Source organism: Melopsittacus undulatus, chromosome 4 (genome assembly GCF_012275295.1).
Source record: "Melopsittacus undulatus isolate bMelUnd1 chromosome 4, bMelUnd1.mat.Z, whole genome shotgun sequence".
Classification (NCBI taxonomy): domain Eukaryota; kingdom Metazoa; phylum Chordata; class Aves; order Psittaciformes; family Psittaculidae; genus Melopsittacus; species Melopsittacus undulatus.
This window is the reverse complement of record NC_047530.1, coordinates 46,973,011-46,993,916: the sequence shown is the minus strand read 5'-3', so window position 1 is coordinate 46,993,916 and position 20,906 is coordinate 46,973,011. Positions and strand designations below refer to the sequence as shown.

The 20,906-nt window shown below is 40.0% G+C and overlaps 1 protein-coding gene across 1 annotated transcript in view; it reads left to right on the top strand.

The window, feature by feature from the left end:
- Positions 1-20,906, top strand: part of PLEKHH1 (pleckstrin homology, MyTH4 and FERM domain containing H1) — a 46,064-nt gene that overhangs the window by 9,884 nt on the left and 15,274 nt on the right. Inside the window, exons 4-18 of the mRNA XM_031049062.2 lie at positions 2,632-2,715; positions 4,417-4,498; positions 7,110-8,119; positions 9,940-10,018; positions 10,330-10,418; positions 10,964-11,114; positions 12,131-12,270; positions 13,033-13,143; positions 14,695-14,781; positions 16,540-16,701; positions 17,637-17,717; positions 18,058-18,237; positions 18,362-18,470; positions 19,372-19,484; positions 20,158-20,334. Of these exons, the coding sequence (XP_030904922.1) occupies positions 2,632-2,715; positions 4,417-4,498; positions 7,110-8,119; positions 9,940-10,018; positions 10,330-10,418; positions 10,964-11,114; positions 12,131-12,270; positions 13,033-13,143; positions 14,695-14,781; positions 16,540-16,701; positions 17,637-17,717; positions 18,058-18,237; positions 18,362-18,470; positions 19,372-19,484; positions 20,158-20,334 (2,655 nt within the window). The remainder of the gene's footprint in view (positions 1-2,631; positions 2,716-4,416; positions 4,499-7,109; positions 8,120-9,939; positions 10,019-10,329; positions 10,419-10,963; positions 11,115-12,130; positions 12,271-13,032; positions 13,144-14,694; positions 14,782-16,539; positions 16,702-17,636; positions 17,718-18,057; positions 18,238-18,361; positions 18,471-19,371; positions 19,485-20,157; positions 20,335-20,906) is intronic.

The following is a 20,906-nucleotide window of genomic DNA, read 5'->3' as shown; positions in this document are numbered from 1 at the left end:
GGTCTGAGGAATGTGGCATTCTTGCATGTTGTTAAGTGAATCACTTTTAAATGGAAATAGCTTGTTAAGATTATACACAAAAAGTACTTTGCTATTTGAGTACGTTTTACATTTCACTAATTGTCACCCGTTTCAAGGGCAAAATAGATTAGTAAGCTGTCTGAACTTACTCAGACCAAGTGTAGTGTGGAGGTCTTGCATCAAGTCTGTAGTACTCTAGGCTTCATGTCAGTTCCCCAGAGCAGCTTGCTCAGGCAGAATGTAGATGAAGCTTCTGCATTTTGGAGGAGAAAGAAGGGGTTTAGAACAAGCTACAATGGAAGCAGCTCTTGCAATCAAATTTGAAGAAATTCTGATTGACCCAAAAATGCAAGGTGTGATTTGATTAAAATCAACAAACACGAGTGTGGAAAATGTTCTGCTTGTAGAAATCTTATTTTAGGAACAAGAGGCAAAATAGGAAATGAAAACTGAAGTTTGAAAATTTCAGAGAAGAAACAGTGTATCGGGGTCATTGGTTTAGTTTCAGAATGGGATAGGATGGTGGCAGTGCTGGAAAGTCAGTAAGGATCCTTGTAGGCATCCTATTTGTTTTCAGTGGGATGGGGAGAGCTATGGAGTTCCGAGTGTTAAGAAGGGAACACTGAGGTCATGTCTAGACCACGCAATACCATGGGACACAAATCTCTTAACTTCTTCAGGACCTTAAAGCACAATAACTGCATCTACAGATGCTGTGCCCAAATGAATTGGTTCTGCTTAGAGACAGAGCTTGCTAAACTCTGTGACAATGCTGTTGTCATGTCACTATTCTACTTTAGGACCCTAAATAAAATGTTGGCATTGTACTTCACTGTGTAGCATAGCAATATTATGAATCCTTTTACCTTTTGGTCTTTGATCTGAGAGAAGTCCAGGTCATTAGGGATTCAAAGGCATTACCCATGTGGTGGATATTGCGCGGGCTATGATACATACATTACATGTTCCAGTTTATGTCAGACCATAGTAAGCACATCTAATATTCTAATAGTAGACACAGCTAATATTCTGACTCCAGCAAAGGCTGGTACCTGATGATTAGGAACACAGACATATTCAAGGATGAAAGCTAAGTAAGTCCTCCTTTTGAAGCATCAGATTTGATTACTTTTATTTTATTATGCTCAACTAAAAATGTTACTGCTATCCATAATGTTGTCAATATCTATTTTAAAGTCAGCAAACGTATTTGAATAGGTGTTTTTAAATGTACATTTGTGGTGAATAGCATGTGGTGATTAAGAGTTGTGAAGATGTGGAGAATTTCCTGCTGACTGTTGTGTATTTATATGGTATTCTTTAAGTCAACTTACACTCCTCAGTTTGGAAAGCTTAAATGCGGGAGGTGGGAGAGTTGGGAGGTGGAGTGGAAGCAGTGACATTTTTATTGTCATAATTACTGATAACTTGTTCACATCACATTTTTAGCAGGGAAACTCTCAACTGCTATCAGAACTGCTATCAGAAGGTATTAAGAAGAATTAATCAGAAGAATTAAAGAAACTAGGGTTGAATGTGCCATACAGAGTATATCTGCCTTCCTTCCCTCCATCCTGGGACTGATTTATCCTTGTAGTTGTTTAAACCATTTTGTAGACAGACCTTTAATGACATTGCTTATGATGAATCCACAAAGCAGATGAACAGAAGGCTTCAGGTGGCTGAGGTATCAATCCAGCATCTTTCAAAGGAAATTCCCAGAAAAGGAAGACAATGCAGCTGAGAAAACACAGCTGCAAAAATTATGTTGTAGCAATATTGGCCAAGCAGATACTCGGGGGGTGGGGGGAAATACTCATTGTGCAAACCAAGAGTATTCCCATAACACTTTTGTGTGAACTAGAACCTGTTTTCATGAATATGTAAACACACAACCACTTACACCATCTCAAAACCTCCCAGCAGGTGTTAGTGTTTCAAGGTCAAGTTTTGTACCTTTTTTTAATTCTAAGTCGCTATTTTTATTTTTGGTGTTTTTTGTTTTTGGTTTGTTTTTTTTTTTATTTCTCAATGAGAATACTGTGTGTGCATTGTCTGTACATTGTCGATACATTGTCGATATTGGTTTTCATCTCCCCCACCTTTAAATTCTACACTCTACACCTGTGCTTTCAGTGATTGAATCCTTTTTGCTTGAGATTGCTTGGGATTTTGCTTGGGATTATCACAGTGTTTTATAAATCACTCACAGACCCTTCTTAATAACTTCAGCCAACCATGTGTGTATGTGTAGGCTGAGGGAACACTACAGACACTCAACAGCAACATTCCAAATGTACCTAAAACACTTAGGAAAAGTTGCAGACTGTATTCAAAAGAAACTGTGGCAGGTGGGCAATCATTACCTGAGCTGTATTTTGCTATTCTACAACAAACTCTTTAAACAATCCTCTGAATTTTACTCCAGGAACCATGTAAGACAACTTAGAGATTCATTTTTTTCAGAGGCCAGCTAAGTAATAGTATCCAAGTAACAGTCTTAATTCTTACATCTGGAATGGAAGCTTCAATATTTAAGTCACTCCTGATGCAGTAACTTATTGAGAACAGTTGTATGCTCCTGATATATCTAATCTTTTTTTGGCACAGAAACAATTGAGAACTGAGGAAGCCAAAATTGTTCAAGAGAAAGCTGCCAAGATCAAAGAATGGGTAACATTTAAGCTTGGAGAGGTGAGTCTTTAGCTTGCTGTGAGGTTTGCCAATGAGTAGGTAGGTTCAGTGGCTGCACTGCCAGTGGGCTTCTATGTGGGACAGTAGTTTGGGGACAGCCAATCTGCCACAGAGGCTTTCTGCTTGTTTTGCCCTACACACTTGCAGAACTAGGGTAGTTGTCCCTCTTACTGAGGGCTATTTACTGCTATGGGCAAACTATAAATGACAGTAAAGTCACTAATGTGCAAAAGCAGTCTCTGAAGAAGATTTACTGGTCACAGGTAGCTTTCACCTAGCTTTCCTCTGCCTCTCCTTTTTTTCTCTGGGTGTAGTTTCTGTTTCTTTCTGACAAAACAGCTGTGACAGAGAAACATCCTTTGCTCTTCCTTAATTTGCCATCTCTCACTAACGTTGTTTTCTTACTTGCAGCATTTTCTCACGTCTAACCTCTCCCTCCCATGCATCTCATGGACCTTTGTGTCTATCTGGGCCTAATTCAGTATGCTCTAGAAAAACAGAGATAGCAATAGGTCAGCACACAGTTTTAAAGACACATAGTTTACAACTAGGAGTAGGCCTGTCTGGTCTTTTGTTCCAAGTTAAAGCCGTAGATTTCCTAGTTTGTGCCAGAAAGGGAATTTGTTGGAGTTGGAAGAAGCAGTCTTTGTGGGCAGTAATTGTATTATGATGTGACTTTGTAACCTCATTAGACTGCCTAGATAATTCACCAAGCTGCTGTGCTGCTTCTCTTTTCCTATGTGAGATAACTTAAGGTGCAGCTACTTTACTGACTGATGCAGCACAAAAGAGGAAACACAAGGGCTGACTTGGTGTGACCTGCTGTGAATCCAAGACTATACATTCACACTGTGTCTTTGCTGACAACAAAGGTCGTACCAGATCCTGATTTTAGGAGCAGACCGTGCACAAGGGGACCACTGCCAACTGAAAGACTTTGCACTTCTGTGTTGCAAATGGATTGCTCTAGACAGCACCATGGGTGCAGTTTCAACTTTTATTTTGTCAGGAGAAAAACCTCTTTGGGTGTACCACTGCTGCATTTAAGAATGTACGCTGAGATCCTTCAAGCAAAGATGTAAGGCAAATTTGGAAAGAATCAGTTGTGCAGTAATTGCAAATGTAAATGCAACCTTAATGTTTTGGTGTTTGTTTCTTTTTTCTTTGGTCCGCTGGATCCAGGGGATCTCCTTTTACCACATACAGGCTGAGAGGGTGAAAAATGCTCCTCCAGGGGAATAGTTTTTTGATTCTCTTTCATGACAGTTATTTCTGGAACAGGAGGTAATGATAAACAGCAGCAGGCAAATAAATTTAAAAATGTATTTGAGAAGTGTTAGTAGTATATACAAAGACTGTTTGAGAAAGCACAGCAAAGAGTTTAAGTGGGTTGTCTAGTGGAGCTGCTGAATGGGATTTTAAGATGGCGATGTTCAAGGCTGGGTTGGACAGAGCCTTGGATGACATGGTTTAGTGTGAGGTGTCCCTGCCCATGGCAAGGGGATTGGAACTTGGTGATCTTAAGGTGCTTTCCAGCCCCCATTATTCTATGATTCTGTGATTCTATGACTGGTAGACTCACCCATCCTTTATTCCTTTTCCTGTTAAGACACTTGAATGTAATAAAGATGAAGATCTGTATAGTGGAACACACACACAGTTTTGCATTATTTTTCAATTTTTATTATTGTTGTTTCATAGCTTGAGCTAGAAAATTACCACCTGAGAAACTGTAATCAGAGGCTGACAGAGCAAATTGAAGCCCTTCAGGATACATTGCAAGGTAAATGTGTTCACCTGGCATTGTAGCCTAGTAACCACCATGAGAGTGGAAATTAACATTTGTGGGTTGTATTCTTAACTTTGTCAGAAATTTGCACTTGTGACAGTAAGTAGTTGAAGTGCTCTGTTCCTTAGTGGGTCCATTTTTAAGATGGGAATATCATTGCTTACCTGCCCTAAACTCTTACCTCTTAGCAGCAATTAACACAGGTCCCTGTTTTTCTGAGTCTGCTTTTGCTGGTAAAGTAGGCCACTGAGCTTGTGAATTAGAAGTGCTCTTGAAATAGATAGCAAAACTCTCAATTCACTTCAGCAGTAGAAGTCCCTGAGGTACTTCACTTTACCTCTGCATACAGATTATCATCATCCCCACAGAACCTTTGTTGGCATGTGAGCTGAGTAACTGAGAAATGAATGGGCCGAGGCAGCAGCTGCCTGGTCTTGCCTTTAGAAGCTGGGTCCTTCCATGCTATTAGGTTGGGTTGGAGAAAGCTGTGTACAGTGCTTATGCGTTTGTGGTTGTTGCTTGGTGAATAGATGGAGAATCTAGGTCTCCAGGGCTTAAAATCAGCACCTTTCATTGCAACACATTTTGAGGAAGAAATCCTCTTAACCATTTCCTTCCTGGTTTGTGGGGCTTTTAATGTATTTTGGGGGTTCTTTTTTTGTGGGGGGAGGGGAGGGTGATGTGTTGTTTTGTTTGATTGAGTTTTGGGAGGAGTTGTTTGTTTTTTAAATTAACTTGGTTTGGTCTCAGTAAGATGAGCTAGTTTCCAGAACTTCACTGGTCATGCAGGAAGGGGTATTTCTTTCCTGCAGAAGTCTTTCTGGCATTCCTATCACTCAACAGCAAGGGAATAGGGCAAAATTCCTTCTAAATCCCATCACGTTTCCAGCAAAATACTTTATGACTGGCTTTTTCCTCATCCCCTCTGGCTCTGGCTGTTTGCAAAAAAAGAATGGCTGGTAAGCTGCGTTAATAATCTGGTATTAAGTGTTCCCTGGATCCCAACTCTGGGCAGTAAACAGATCTGCTCTCTCCTCTTATCCCTTGCTAGTCTCACTGTGCCAGGCTGAATTCAGAAGCCCCTGCAGAGAGACAAATCTCTTCTTGCTTGCCATGCTAATAGTAACAGCTTCCTCTGCTTAATCGCCTGTCCCATCTAGGAAGCTGCAAAAATACCAATAATATTTAAATTGAATAGCCTCTTTTCAGTCCACACTAATGACTTACCTCAAGGCAGGGGAAAATGTGTGCCAGGATTGTGTATGTCAGCACTGTATGTTAGGAATAGCTTTGTTAACATTCAGTTCCTTGTGGCTCACATGCTACAGTCAGGCTCTCATGGTTAACTTTCTCAACTCTGTTTCCAAGAGCAGGTTTATCCTCTCTGCATTCAGCAGTGATTTATTCTGCTATTTGTCCTTCCCTGTTTTACTTTGTGTCTTCAGTTTGTCTCTACTTCCTTGTAAATCCCATTAGTGTTTAAGCAACGCCTGTAGAGTCTGACATTCCGGCAGCATTATCAGCAATAGCTGTGTAGAGTCACACTTGCCCCATCTGTGCAATTTCCAAAGCATCTTGTGGCTTGGTTCTTTTCAGTCAGGCAATTTATAAATGCCAGAGTCAATCAAAATCATAAAGTGAAGTAACATCCTCTGCCAGTCAGAGTTTTATCTGCACTTTCTTATACTCTATAGGTGCTATTCAGCAGAACCTGTAGAACTGAGGTAGTATTTAAATTTAGTAATTACAGAAAGGAAGAAAGTAGAATTATGAAGTGTAGGTTCTGAATAGACCAAAAATCATGGAGACAATCTAGGATCCATCTTTTTTTTTTGTCATCTGCTAATATAGCAACTGAAGGCACAGACTAAAAAATAAAAAGTATTTACAGCAAAAACATGTAAGTAACTTATAAAACTTGTTGACAAAATCAGTGCTTGAGTCATAGCACAAAAGGATAGCAAAAAACTCTAGGGAAATTCTTGAAAAGAGAGTAACCTCACTGTTTGGTGATGGTTAAGAAGTTCTCCATATGTATGCTGGAAGCTTCATCCAGCTTCTTTGAATGGGAGGAGCCATGCCAGCGTATTTGATGGCATAAATCACTGTAGGTCTATTGGAGTCAAAAGCCACACTAAGTAATGTTCTGGCCACGTAGATGATTTTTGACAAAGTAGGGTGTGGGTAGATGTACTTTCTTCTCATGGCTATTATAAGAGAAGAGATATAATCCTGGGTTGGTGAGAGTAAAAACTGCTATATTGAGTTAGACTGAAATCTTGCATAGGCCGGCATCCTGTCTCCTGGTTGGCTGTGGATGTTTCATGAAAGAGTGTAGAAATTTTTGCAAGTAGACCTTCTCTCTGTGTACCCTTCTAGCTTCTGCTGTCAAATTTTAGGAAGCTCCTAGACCAGAACTTCTGTCTAAACTATTATTTGTACCACTGATGAATTACTTTTGCCCAGCCGTCTCCTTTCCGTTCTTACAGTCCTAACCAGGCCTGGGTGCTATTCAGATACAACTGACACGATCAACTTACATGACCAAGTGTACTTTTAGACAGTAAAACATTTAAATGCCCTAACCATGTGTTCTCTATTGTAGATATGACCAGCATTCCTCCCTTTGAGTCTCTTTGGAGCTGTAATCCTCTGAAGTCCAGAGCATCACAGACCTCTCTTGCTGAAAAGATAGACGAGAAAACTGTGCTCCTTACACCTGGTTTCAGACAGATGTGTCAGACAGGACATAGCAAACATGTCCTCTCTACAGCAAATATAGTCCTTACTGATGACACCTTTACTGGGGATGGGGAGGATAAATCTCTGCTTTCCCAGAGCACGCTGAAACTCATGCCAGACCCATTAAGCTGGAATCTCTCCACAGAAAAAGATGTATTCACAGCTGTACGTTCTGAACACAGGTTAGGGTGCTCTGATCCCACATTTCTGGGCTCTCCAGATGAGGCCACAAGAATCCTTGAGGCTTTGACTTACCAGTCATCTTTGGAAGGAAACTGTAGTGCTGTGAGCGCCTTGCAACAAGTGGCTTTGGACAGCACACACTTCCCTGATGATCTGAGTGCCAGGTTCCGCTCCCACCGGCTGGACTCCTCTTCCTCAGGAGAAATAATGAGCATGCTTGAGGGCCATCTCCAAAATGCTGAGCCACCTCTGGTTGTGTCAACATCAGCTGTTACAGCACATTCCCTCTGTCCAGCGAGGGAATGCAACCTTGGCAGTAGTATGACCTTTCCAAAAGTACGAACTCCTCCAAGAGATAGTATCCAACTAGCCAAAAGACATTACAGCCAGCCACAGCCAGGGACCAATTCTTTAAATCACATAATGAGCTTAGAGGCCAGCACCTTCCAGCCCATCATAAACTCTCCAGCCTGCCATGGGCAAGTGAAGGAGACAGACATTGATAATGATGATGATGGGGTACTGGAGAAAATGGAGACAGAACGTGGCCCAGTGAGGGAAGAAGCTGGACTGGGTGAGGAAATGAACCACTTATCTGCAGGGCAAAGAAAAGCTGTGAATTCTGAGGCTGGCATACTTGACCCAGGAGGCAAACCTCCCACACCACCACTGCACAGATTCCCATCATGGGTAAGAAATGCAAGGACAACAATCTGAGAAGTGCTGCTTATCTTTGAGTCATGTCTAGTAGTTACGCTACAACAGCTCTTGGTCTCAAGCAATTCTTTCATGTGGACATCAGTCATATTTCTGACCCACCTAGTTTGATAGTTCCAGATCACGGGGCATGCTGGTACCACTGACAGTTGTGGGGTTTTTTTGCGGGTTTTTTTTTGTGTTTTTTGTGGGGTTTTATTTATTTTTTTAATTCTTTTTTCCCCCCTCTTTATAAAGAAGGGGGAGGAAAGGGTGGGAAATCTGTGAAAGAAAATAATATGATACACAGGAATAAAAATGAAAGTCAGGAGGTGCTGCATTGTGGTTTATCTTTATGGGTTATCAAAAGTTAATGTGTAGTTCTGTTGTCAGGTGTTTAAGACAAGTGGATCATAAATGCAAGTGAATGGACTAGACCAGATAGTTTCAGTGTCAAAGTAAGATGTGAATACTAGAACAAATTAGATTCTAGCATTCCTATTTCAGAGATTGGCTACTATTCCTTTTTTGATATAAATTTCCTGTGTAAGGTTCTTCTAGTCCTTTAAGATAAATTTTTCACAGGTGGCTTCAGCTCCACACACACTCCTAAATGTCTAACTTGAGTTTGACAAGTAAATTTAATTAGAGAAGTGATGAACTTTTCTGCTGCAACTATATTCAGTTTTAATTACAAAGAATGTTATACAATGCTAAATTAGCAAGAAGTCGGACCTTGGACATCTTGAAATGGGTACTCCCAAGGTATTGGGTACTTCAGAGAACATATGTGAGAACACCCATCAATGTCCCTCCTGGGGGTTTTTGTAAAATGTTTTATTAATATTTATAAGTAGTGCAGTATTGTAGTCAGGAACACCACGTGAAAAATCTGTTCTTTTGTCTTCAGACCACAGTCAAATTAATGTATCTGAGTATATCAATTTCTAAAGCATGAATAGCATATTAAATAGCTTAATCAGTAAGAAATGTATATTATGTGCCCTGAATAAGAAGTGTCTCAGGAAAAAAGAAAGGCATGTAATATTTCATTCTAAATCACCATGTATATACATACAGAAAATACCAATTCTGTATTGTACTTTTTTTGGTGTACTTTACCTTGCAGTCTTAGAGACTTTCATGTATATGTATTATGTATGTTAACTGATGGTGATTGCTAGTATGCTTTAAGGAGCAGCAAGAGGATTCCTAGCTTTGATTTTTATCCATTTTAGACTGGTTGATGTCTTGGTCATAACATTGCATTTAGTTGCAGGTTTGGGTTCCCTCCTTGGAATTTTTATCTATTTGTGAAGCACTCAGAGATCCTTTAAAGTGAAAGCTCCATATATTATAACTGAGGCATAGGCTTATTAAGTTTACTCCAGGCATTTCTTTCATTCCACTGTCAGAGAACAAGAATCCTTTTCAGGTGGTGACTCAATAAATTGTCCTGGTTTTGGGGATTTCTTGGTTCATTTTAATGCATTGTTTAATAAAGTGAAAAGAAACAGCTTTTCCAAGCTGTGATATAATAATTTATTGATAATTACATGTAGGTGTTTAAGTATGTGGATATAATCTCTGTAGCATTTATAAGACAAACCTGTTGTGATTCAGGGAATCACACACAGATGCATATTTTTACTAATGTCATTCACACATCATCCGGTGGAATAGAGCAATCTTTCTTAGAGGGTCCCTCCTTCCTGACCAAAGGTGTGATTATAATATGATTCTGTGACATGAGCATTTCTTTCTGCAGGAATCATATTTTTGTCTGACCATTGCTCTTCATGGTATTGTTCTAGGAGAGTCGAATCTATGCTGTGGCCAAGTCTGGCATGAGGTTGTCTGAAGTGGCCATGGTGAATGATACTTCCACCTGCTGTAAGTTCTAGACAAGATCCATTCTTAGAGGGAGTTTGTAGTGACAGTATGGGACTTGAGTTTCCGGCTGTTCAGATTTCTTCATTTTCTTGCCTGTTTTCAAGCTAAATTTGATTTTGTAGATAGACACAATAAAGAAATGAAGGGATGAGGATACATCTGATCTGACTGTCCAGGGTGGCAGTTCTCCATTATTTGATGTTCCAAGAGGCTACATAAATTTTTTCACACATGCAGGTATCTCTTCATTAAAACTTTCTCCTTTTCACCAGCTTGTATTATTTGCTCTCTTGCTCTCTGAATTTTCCCAGTTTCCAGTTTCTCTTGTTCAGCTTCTGGGCCATTTACCTGTCTCATCTACAGAAATGTCACAGTGCCAGTCTACACTACGCTGAAAGGGGTAAGGAGTTACCTCACTTTTCCTGTTGTGAAAACCATGGTCCAAGGCTGCTAGTGATTTGAGAAAGAATGGGATGAAGCTGTGCAATGAGGGAAAGGAAATTAGAGAATGTGAGGAAGTTCTGGATACCAAAATAATGAAGAATTAGTAGCAGATGATAAATGTATTTAGGAATACAGAACACTGCAGCAAGTTTTAGTCCAGGAAGCTGCTGTGTGCAATGTGAGGCAGTAAAAGCTAGGGGTGATAATGGGTGTAGTCTAAACAATGAAATGAAAGAGGGCTCTTGAGACTTTATGGGGAAGCACGGGGCTTGTGGAAGAGCAAGAGGATGTAACCTCAGGACACCTAAACAGATCAGACTAGAGAGTCCAGTTTGGAAGTTCTCAGACTAGGATGGGAGGAAATTAGGAGCCCTTGGACAGTAGTGGGCAAGGCATTGTGAAATGAAGGGTGTGTACTGATTGTTCGGTCTCCTTACTGAGCAAGTATTGTCCTGGGGAAACTATTCCCTCACACACTGACCATACAGTTCTGTTTTCCAGAAAGCTGTGCAGATCAGCAATGTGCCTTTCTTAGATGAGTCTTCAGGTTCTGATGATGACTGTGGTTCCCATGCCAGCTTCAGGACTTCTGCTGCTGGGTCCGAGAACAGGAGAGCTAGCGTGCCGGGCAGCCCTCGAGCAGTGAAGAGAGGTAAAGTCAGAGTATTGCTACTGAGCAGCAACTGAGCAGAGCTCTGTCCTCACGGGTAAGACAGGATGTTCTGAAGAGCATCATCAGTGACAGGCAAATGCTTAGCCTTGGTGATGCTAACAAGGAGTTCTCCCAGAATGTGTGCAGGCATCAACAGCTACTCGGTAGAAACCTGTCCTCTTAGCTGGGCTTTTAGTGCTCATAGTTTTTAATCCAAGCACTTGGTAAACTCAGATTGTGGGAAGGATTGATCTCCCAAATTCATCACATATCTAGTAAAGCCATCCGTACTTTTACTGTGACTTGACCTTGTAAGCAAGTTAGTACTGATACCTTAAAGGAAATGTTTTTTGTCTCTGTCCCTGACTGATAACTTCATGATCAGTAAGCAAATATATCCTATCTTTGAGTGGCATCAGGTGATTTGGGTCCTGGCTAGGCCAGTCATTCCTGACTGCAGGAAAGGTTAAGCTGGATCCGTGAATGGAATTTTCAATACAATTGGTAGTCAGTAAAATAGAATTCCATTTCATCTGGTCTTAACTTTTGTTGTGATGCATTGGCTGTGATGTATCTGCACACTGCCATGTGGTGGAAGATTCACAGAAAGCAAAGCCTCATTGTTGGTCATTGAGAATGAATTTACTTAGAATGAGAGGGGCATGATGCTTTATAGTGGATGTTTGCAAGCTGAAAACGGCATGTCTGTGCTTGGGATAACAAGTCTGTTGATTTATAGATACATGTGTACACATACATATGCGTAAGTGTGTAATACATATTCTTTGTTTATTCAGCAGAAATTTCTGTACACTGTCAGTATCCAAAACTCACTCCCACTACTTGTCTTCCTAAGGAAAAAAATGGTCTCAGAAGTTTGGTTATTGGGATTTGAATTTCCAAAGTCTGATCTGATTTGTTCTTCATGAACAAAAACGCCTTAATGGTGAACTCGGTTTTCAGTGTGCAGTATTCTGTCTAGCCATTATTCTCATTATTTCCTTAATTTTGAACAGGTGTATCTGTGTCCTCACTGAGCTCTGAAAGTGATTATGCCATTCCTCCTGATGCCTACTCCTTGGATGGTGACTATTCAGAGCCAGAACACAAGCTACAGCGAACATCTTCCTATTCCACTGATGGTGGAATCTGCACTGTAAGTCTTGCTACCTCACAGCTGTGTAGGGATGCAAACAGAGCCTTGTTCTTGAAAAAGAAAAAGCATAGCTACAATATATTATCTCCTGCAAAGTGATGCTCTAACAGACTGGGCTGTTAGTCCAGCTGGTATCAAAACATACTATCTGATGCTGCAGAAAAAGGTGCAATTTCTGTTACGTAGTTAGATAAAAGTGTAAGCATCAAGGGCTGTATTCTTTCCTGATGACCTGTACTGGTTTCCTGTAGTCATATTCAACTTTAATGATGGTCTTCCACTTTTGTGACAAAACAAGTTTGAAAATTCAGATGAAAGAGGAGAAAGCATAGAATATTTTGGTCTAAAAAAAACCAACCTCAAGCATGGGCAGCATTAAATTTTGTAGTCTTGATTTAAGTGAACAAGCAGACAAGGAACAAGAGTCTAATGACTTAGAGCCAGCCTTCATTTTTATTTGGAAGATCACTGTTATGGCAGGAAGACAAGTTTTCAGTACCTGAAACAATCAATGAAATTATCTTTAGATATCCTCTTTTCTAAAACACCACAATGTGGTATTTGCAGCTGCACATATATTCTAGGACTCTTTCATGTTTAGCAGAGAACATTCACTTTGGATTGCTGCTACTCCCATCAAGCAGAGTAAAGTAGAAAAGGATGGACATGCAGCAAATGTCTGAGCTTGATTTCAGCATTCTTTCATTTGTATTTTGAGTAATGCAAGATAACATCCTCTGCCCTTTGCTGTTTGCCCTCCAGGAACCCATGGAGAAATCTGGTTACTTGCTGAAAATGGGCAGCCAGGTGAAGATGTGGAAGAGAAGATGGTTTGTTCTGAGAAACAGGCAAATCATGTACTACAAGTCTCCGGTGAGTCAGATTTACTCCTGTGTGGAGGCACAGGGAAGGCTGACTGCAGAAACAGTTCCAGGCTGGTACCACTGGCAGAGTGGACCCAAAATGTCCTGCCAGAGAGCTTTATGTCTGACCCACAGGTTCAACTGTGGGTCTCTGCTTAGGCAAGGAAGGTCCTTGTAGTGGCAGTTTCCAGGACATGGAAGGTTGGTCAGGAGGACAGAAGCTTGGTACCTACCAGTTAACTTTGTACTGATGATAAAAAGCAGAAGGTATGCCATGGCCCAGCTTTAGTCATGTTTAAGATGAAAATAAATGAAAAGTACATTACAACGTGAGGAGGGTGCAGATACATAGCATAGGGGTCTTGGAGCAAAACTAGAGCTTTCAGGGGGAAGAAAGCTGGATTATTTCATTTTCATCCTCTTACATGGACATGGAAGTATTAGAAAACAAGGATAAAACTGAAAATAAACTTTCATGCAAAATGCTGTCTTACACTGATAAATGAAACAATATTGATAGAACATGTTTTTACATTCAGACCATTTCAAATAACCTTTATAACTCACAATGTTTCAAATGAAGTTACATTATTTTAAAAATCCTAACATTATGCATTCAAAATTTATATATTCAATAAAATGCATTTCTTGTTGGCCTTTATTATTCGGCTGCACTTAGCTACATTACAGAGAATTATATTTAGGGATATTCACCTTCCATACTTTTTTCTTCTGGTCACAGCAATTTCCTCCAATACCTGCATAAATTACACAGTATTTCTGTGTATGTACACATCTTTGCTTACAAGTCAGGAATATTGAGAAGACTTATTTTCAACTTCTTTATTTTTTCAGCTGTCATATTCTGACAAGGCAAAAATACACCCTAGGGCACAATGCATCTTTATTTCTGATAGTAGGTTTATCCACTAGAATTCACAAGCAAATTACACATACATGATATATACATAGAATCATAGAATAGTTTGGAAAGGACCTTAAGATCATCTAGTTCCAACCCCCTGCCATGGGCAGGGACACCTCACACTAAACTATATCACCCAAGGCTTAATCCAACGTATATAAAAAATAATTTCATAAAAATGCAGAATTTAGATTGTTGGTTGGGAGGGACGAGTCCGACTGATGCATTGAGGAGGGACTGTCACTAGCTGTAGATCAAACTAACTGTAGCTTTGTCCAGCTGAATCTTGAAAACTTCCACAGGTGGAAATTCAGCCACTTTCTTGGTACCTGTTTGGTGTTGTATTGCCTTCCAAGTGACAAAGGTTTGGTTGTTTTGTTGGGTTTTTCTCTGATGTCCAGTCTGGACCTCATAAGATAGATCTTGTCATCATTACCTCATTATATTGTCTGCTGCTACTGAGAAAACTTTTCCTTCATCATTGCAATAGGATCATACTGTCTCATATTCAACTTGGCAAAAGCTGTCCTTTCCAGCTCATTAATGCAGACTCCAGCGTGCACATTATGTTGTATTTAAGTACTCTACGACCTATCTGATGTGTTTTGAAAAAGTTGTTTGCTTTTCTTTCCTCAGAGTGACGTTATTCGCAAACCACAAGGGCAGATGGAGCTGAATTCCTCGTGCCAAATTGTCAGAGGTGAAGGGTCCCAAACATTTCAGGTAAGTATTGCTTTTTCATCCTGCAGATAACCACTCACTCAGTGGCTGGATGAGAGAGCATTTATTTCAGGCTGGATGGTACTGCATGTACCAATTGATACCAGTATTAATTGATATCAACTTCTATCTGACCCCTGTGTTTCCTGGCACAAGCCAGGCAGTTAGTTAAATAGATAATGGGGAAAGAGCTAAAATGTCACCCAAATAGAGTTTTTTGAAATTGAAAGAATTTCACCTTTATTTTTGTTTTATTTTACACCATACCACTTTTCTTTTTTGCGTTTAGGACTGAGAGCTTGAAATTTGTGGGAGAAAGTGATTTTTGTAACAAATAAAACAAGGTAGCACCTAGGATCTCCTCTTTCTGAATGATTCCTCTCACAAGATTGCTAGCCTGACTTTACATGTCATAGAATCATAGAATAGTTAGGGTTGGAAAGGACCTTAAGATCATTGAGTTCCAACCCCCTGCCATGGGCAGGGACACCTCACACTAAACCATGCCACCCAAGGCTTCATCCAACCTGGCCTTGAACACTGCCAGGGATGGAGCATTCACAGCCTCACTGGGCAACCCATTCCAGTACCTCACCACCCTCACAGTAAAGAATTTATTCCTTATATCCAATCTAAGCCTCCGCTGTTTAAGTTTCAACCCGTTACCCCTTGTCCTGTCACTACAGTCCCTAATGAATAGTCCATCCCCAGCATCCCTGTAGGCCCTCTTCAGATACTGGAAGGCTGCTATGAGGTCTTCATGCAGCCTTCTCTTCTCCAGGTTGAACAGCCCCAATTTTCTTGGCCTGTCTTCATATGGAAGGTGCTTCAGTCCCCTGATCATCCTCATGGCCCTCTTCTGGACTTGTTCCAACAGTTCCATGTCCTTTTTACGTTGAGGGCACCAGAACTGCACACAATACTCCAAGTGAGGTCTCACAAGAGCAGAGTAGAGGGGCAGGATCACCTCCTTTGACCTGCTGGTCACGCTTCTTCTGATGCAGCCCAGAATACAGTTGGCTTTCTGGGCTGCAAGCACACACTGAAGCTGGCTCATGTTCATTTTCTCATTGACCAACACCCCCAAGTCCTTCTCCGCAGGGCTGCTCTGAATCTCTTCTCTGCCCAACCCATACGTGTGCCTGGGATTGCTTCAACCCAGGTGTAGGACCTTGCACATGTCTGGAGGATCTGAAGAAGCATCTGAAGTCTTGAATTCCTATTAGAATTCAACTTCTGAAGTATTAGAAGTTAGCTCATCACTGGGTTCAGTTTTAAGTAATTTTTGTAGAGGATTCCATTATAAAGGTAGCATTAAAGTTTTTTTCATTTTCTGACCTGTGATCTACCTTCTGCCCTTATGGAACTGAAGTTGCTAAGGCTTAATACTATTAAATACATAGCATCTTTCCTCTCAGAGTCACAAGCCATTGAAGGCAGAATGCAATATAAAGCAAAGGCAGCAAAAAATAACCACTTATGTAGTCACCTTTAAAATGAAAAATTAGCAGCACTGAAAAACAAGAAAAGATAAGAGAGGAGACAAGGCCACACTATCCAACAGAAACAGCAGGACAGCTCATGAGAATTTGATTCTTCTGGGTTTCTTTCACTTTTTTCTCATCCCCTTTCCAAAATGCCTCATGAACCACCAAAAAAAAAAAAAAGAAGAAAAATCTGTATGGAACAATGAAACTCAGCAGCTGAAGAAAAGCTATGTAGGTGTGCATATTTACACTGGCTCATTCCTTTTCCTTCCAGCTCATGACAGAAAAGAGAACCTACTTCCTGACAGCAGACTCTCCCAATATCCTGGAGGAATGGATTCATGTCCTACAGAGTATCCTCAGAGTTCAAGTGACCAGTCCTGTTGGTGTTCCTCATGGTGATGCTAAACCCACTGTGAAAGGTTGGCTCACCAAGGTAAAATACTGCTTAATTTATTCAGTTTAGTTCAGTATTGACAGCATACCAGCTTCTTGGTTTGCACAGTAAATGTCGGTAAGAAATCAGTATTTTAATACTGGGGGAAAAAAGTGGGGAAAGAAAGAGAATGGTAGTAGATTTCTATATTTCAGAGGCGGGAAAACTAATATAAATGATAAGGAATGAGACAAACAAGGCTACTGAGAGATACTGACTTTGTCAAATAGTAATATCAAATATCTAGGTTATGTGTGCTTTTCTTCAACAGAACCCACAGCATGTCCCAGGAAAAAAAGAAACAAACAAAAAAACAATGAATGATCAGGAAATCCTGTTAAATGTCACATTTCATTGATCTCAACTTGGTGTTACAGGATAGTTTCAAAGAAACAGGCTTGTATGGTTATAGATTAGCATTTATTTCCATCAAAATGGACTGCATGCACTTTAGTACTAACAAAGTACAATGGCATAGCAAGTTACTATGAATTTTTAAATGTAATTCTGGTCAGCATCTAAAGATGGCTAAAGACAGCCTGCATCTGAAGCTGATTCATCTGCAATAGGAATCAGTTCCCTAGACTACATGTTGATAAGTCACTTCCTGCTGAGATGAAATTATTTGGTTTTATAATCTCAAAAAGGTCATTCTTAATATTGTATTTCAGGATACAGACATGACAGATTGTGATGAATTGATAAAATACTTCACAAAATCTTAGATCCATTTCCATAAGCATTTATTTCCCATCAAATTATTATCTGCTTTTGGAAGTGGTGCCCTGTATATTTTGAGAGGAGCTCATATTAGCATAGAACAAATAATATATGCAAGGTTTTAAGGGGAAGTTGAATTAAAATTCAAATGCTAAACAATCATTCCAGCAACACTGCTGATGTTAAAAACATGTATTTCTTTGTTCTCCTGACAGGTCAAGCATGGTCACTCTAAGCTGGTCTGGTGTGCACTGATTGGAAAAACTTTTTATTACTATCGAAATCATGAAGACAAGGTAATTCCTTTCCCCAAGGAAAAGACCCTGCAAAATATAATGAGAAGAAAATAGTACCTTATGGGAAAGGCCACCTCTTTATTTGCATATTCTCATTCTGACCTCTAGATGGTCTCCCAAGAAAAATAATAGAAATAGTAACATAGCTTATAAGTACTTTAGTTGATGAAAGAGATCCTATAGAAATGCAAGATTATATAATTACATTAGTTAAACACTGAATTATAGTTTATTCCTTACATTTTACAGCACTGCTAACATTTTGACCTGGATTTTCTTTCCCAGTGTTTCCTGTCCAGGAGATTAGCTGCACTTTTCTAACTGCTTTTCCTCCTTACAGTGTCCCCTAGGACATCTGCTTATGCGTGAGTCCAAAGTGGAAGAAGTAGACCGTTCCTGTGACTCTGATGAAGACTATGAAGCCACTGGTGGAGGACTTCTCTCATCTCACTGTACGTTGGTGATTCACCCACAGGACCAGAGTCCCACATACTTACTCATTCGCACCAAACAGGAGAAGGTATAAAAGGCAGTCTGTTTGGAGAGAGAAACTTTTTGGTATCAGTGAACAAATGGGGTGTACAGACTGAACCTCCTTATAGGAAACAGGAATTGACCCGTATTGTTTTCATCTTTATGCTTAGAATACCTGGCTGTATCATCTGACTGTAGCAGCTGGTAGCAGTAATGCCACAGTGGGCACATCATATGAACAACTCATTGGAAAACTATTGGATGCAGAGGGAGACCCTAGTAAGTAGAAACCACAAACTCTTTTTTCCATGGTAGCAAAGCGTAAGGAAAGGTAACTTTAATTCCCGGTTTTAATCCAGCCAAAGGTGAAAGAATATTTGCAGTAAACCAGCATGTGATCTAGTGTCCTCTCATAGTTCCACAATAACATCTCCAGAGAGGATTCAGGTATTGTAGTGAAACTAGATTAAGTCCATCACATTGTCACATGATGTATCAAAGCATCTGAAATGTCTGTAACATTAATTCAAATTAAATTAAAGAACTGGGGTTTTAATTTTTCCTGTTATTGTCAGTGCTGATTTTCCGTTCCTGGGAATCTTGACCATACAAACACATGCTCTCTTCTCTAAATATACTCATACACACATCTGTTCCTCTGCACATGTAAGCCCTCACACCTGCATCCATGCTCATCTGTTCCTCATTATCTTTGGTACTTTCTCATTCATATATGTTTATGCACCATGTTCTTAAATGTGTATTAACATATGCATTTGTACTTCATACTCTTTTCCTGCACACTCATATTCCTAGAGCTGTATGTGACCCTTGCTTACTATTGAATAGTGACTTGCACTAACAAAGATCCCCATTACAGGCAGCTGCTCTGGCAGAGTTTGTCTCTTGATTGAATGCAGAGCTCACTAGAATCCAGCTGATGAGAAGCTCTGACATAACAGGATTGAAAATGGCAATACTTCTGATGGCTATTACTGCTGGTGACTCCCTGTTCATGGCAGGCTTTGCTGAAGTCAGTGAAGTGGCACCAAAGATAAATGTGGCCTATCTCAGTACTACTTTCTTGGGTGCTTTGCCATTTCATCAGGGCTCCTTTTCAACATGGACACTGTTACCTGCTCTTTCTGACCCAGCATTTTTTGCCCATCTGCTACCTCAGATTGTCCTCTGTGGAAACATCCTATGTTGTGCTACAGTAAAGACGGGTTGCAGACATCCCTCACCACTCTGCCTTCAGAAGCTCTACAGACTGAAGCTCTGAAGCTTTTTAAGGTATTTAAACAGACATTGATGGGTTTCAATTATTTTGCTCCGTTCTGACAGCAACATTATTTGCTCCTGTTGTTTCTCACAACAGTTACTGCCACCATTGGTTGATTTAGACAAGCCTGCTGGGTCATTTAGTTATAATAGGACCGTTAGGTATTAGGTGTCATTGATCCTCTGGAGGTTTAACTTTTACTTGTATGGAACCTAGGTTTAGAAGCAATATCCCCCATAGGCTTTACACTTCAAAGTTAGCTGTATCTTCCCCTTTCCTCTCTAATAGTTGGATTGAAGGAAACAAACAATTTACTAGCAAACTCAGTTGTGTCAGTAAGATCAATGGTGAAGCCATTGGAGATGTGATTTTTGCATTCTGTAAGTGTAAGATCAACAGTAAGACTGGACAATCTTAGCAAGGTAAAGCACAGGCATGGAAGACAGGAAGCACGCTTTCCCCTCAAGTCTCTTGCTGACTTGTGAACTCCTCAGGCTGGGGGAGGTTGAATGAATTTTCTAGTTGCCGCAACTAAAAGAGAAGGATGGGAATGAAGTGCTTATTCTCCTCCCTCCTCTTAAGGTTATTTAGAAGATTTAATTGTAATACATCTGGAGAACCTGGTCTGGAAAGTACCAGAGGAGAATGGCTGTATTCTGTTGACTAATTTCCACTCTTTTACAGTCCTGTCAGCTGTTCATCAATGTCCCTGTGGAGGCACCCTCTATTGATTACCATGTGTCACTCGCCCAGACAGCACTGCAGGTCTGCTTGACACATACTGAGCTGCAGAATGAAATTTACTGTCAGCTTGTTAAACAGACCAGCTGCCGACAACCCCAGAACCACTCAATCATTCAGGTCAGTTTCCCTTTTGTCACTTCCACTCTATAAATGCTTTTTATTTAATAACCAGCCATGAGACTTGTTCTCATAAAACTGTGCTAAAGGTGTGTTGGAGGAAAGAGAATCTCGGCACTGATGTGTGAAGAAAAACATAGCAATTGTAACCTACTTGCAAAATAAATTTTAGTTCGAATTTAACAATTTACCAGTTGCAAATGATCTATTTGGACCATATTCAGAATCAAAATTCATAGGTCATGTTGGCTAGCTGTAATTGTCACATGTTATTAATTTTTTTTTCTATTTTAATTAATCATCAGCATGCAAATCATTAATACTACTATTAATCATGAAATCTGATTTTTTCACTATAATTATTGGGTAAATCAGTAAGTTGCAGCATGAATGTACATACTTGATTATAATATTCCCAATTCAAATGAGAAAATAAAATCTGGCTGAACAATAATGGGTCTAATTTAAATAAAAATTCACCAGTGTATTCTTTGCTATGTTCTGCAGTTACAAATAGGGAAAAAATAATTAAAAAGAACAGTCTGTCCTCTGACCATCACTTCCCTTTGAAG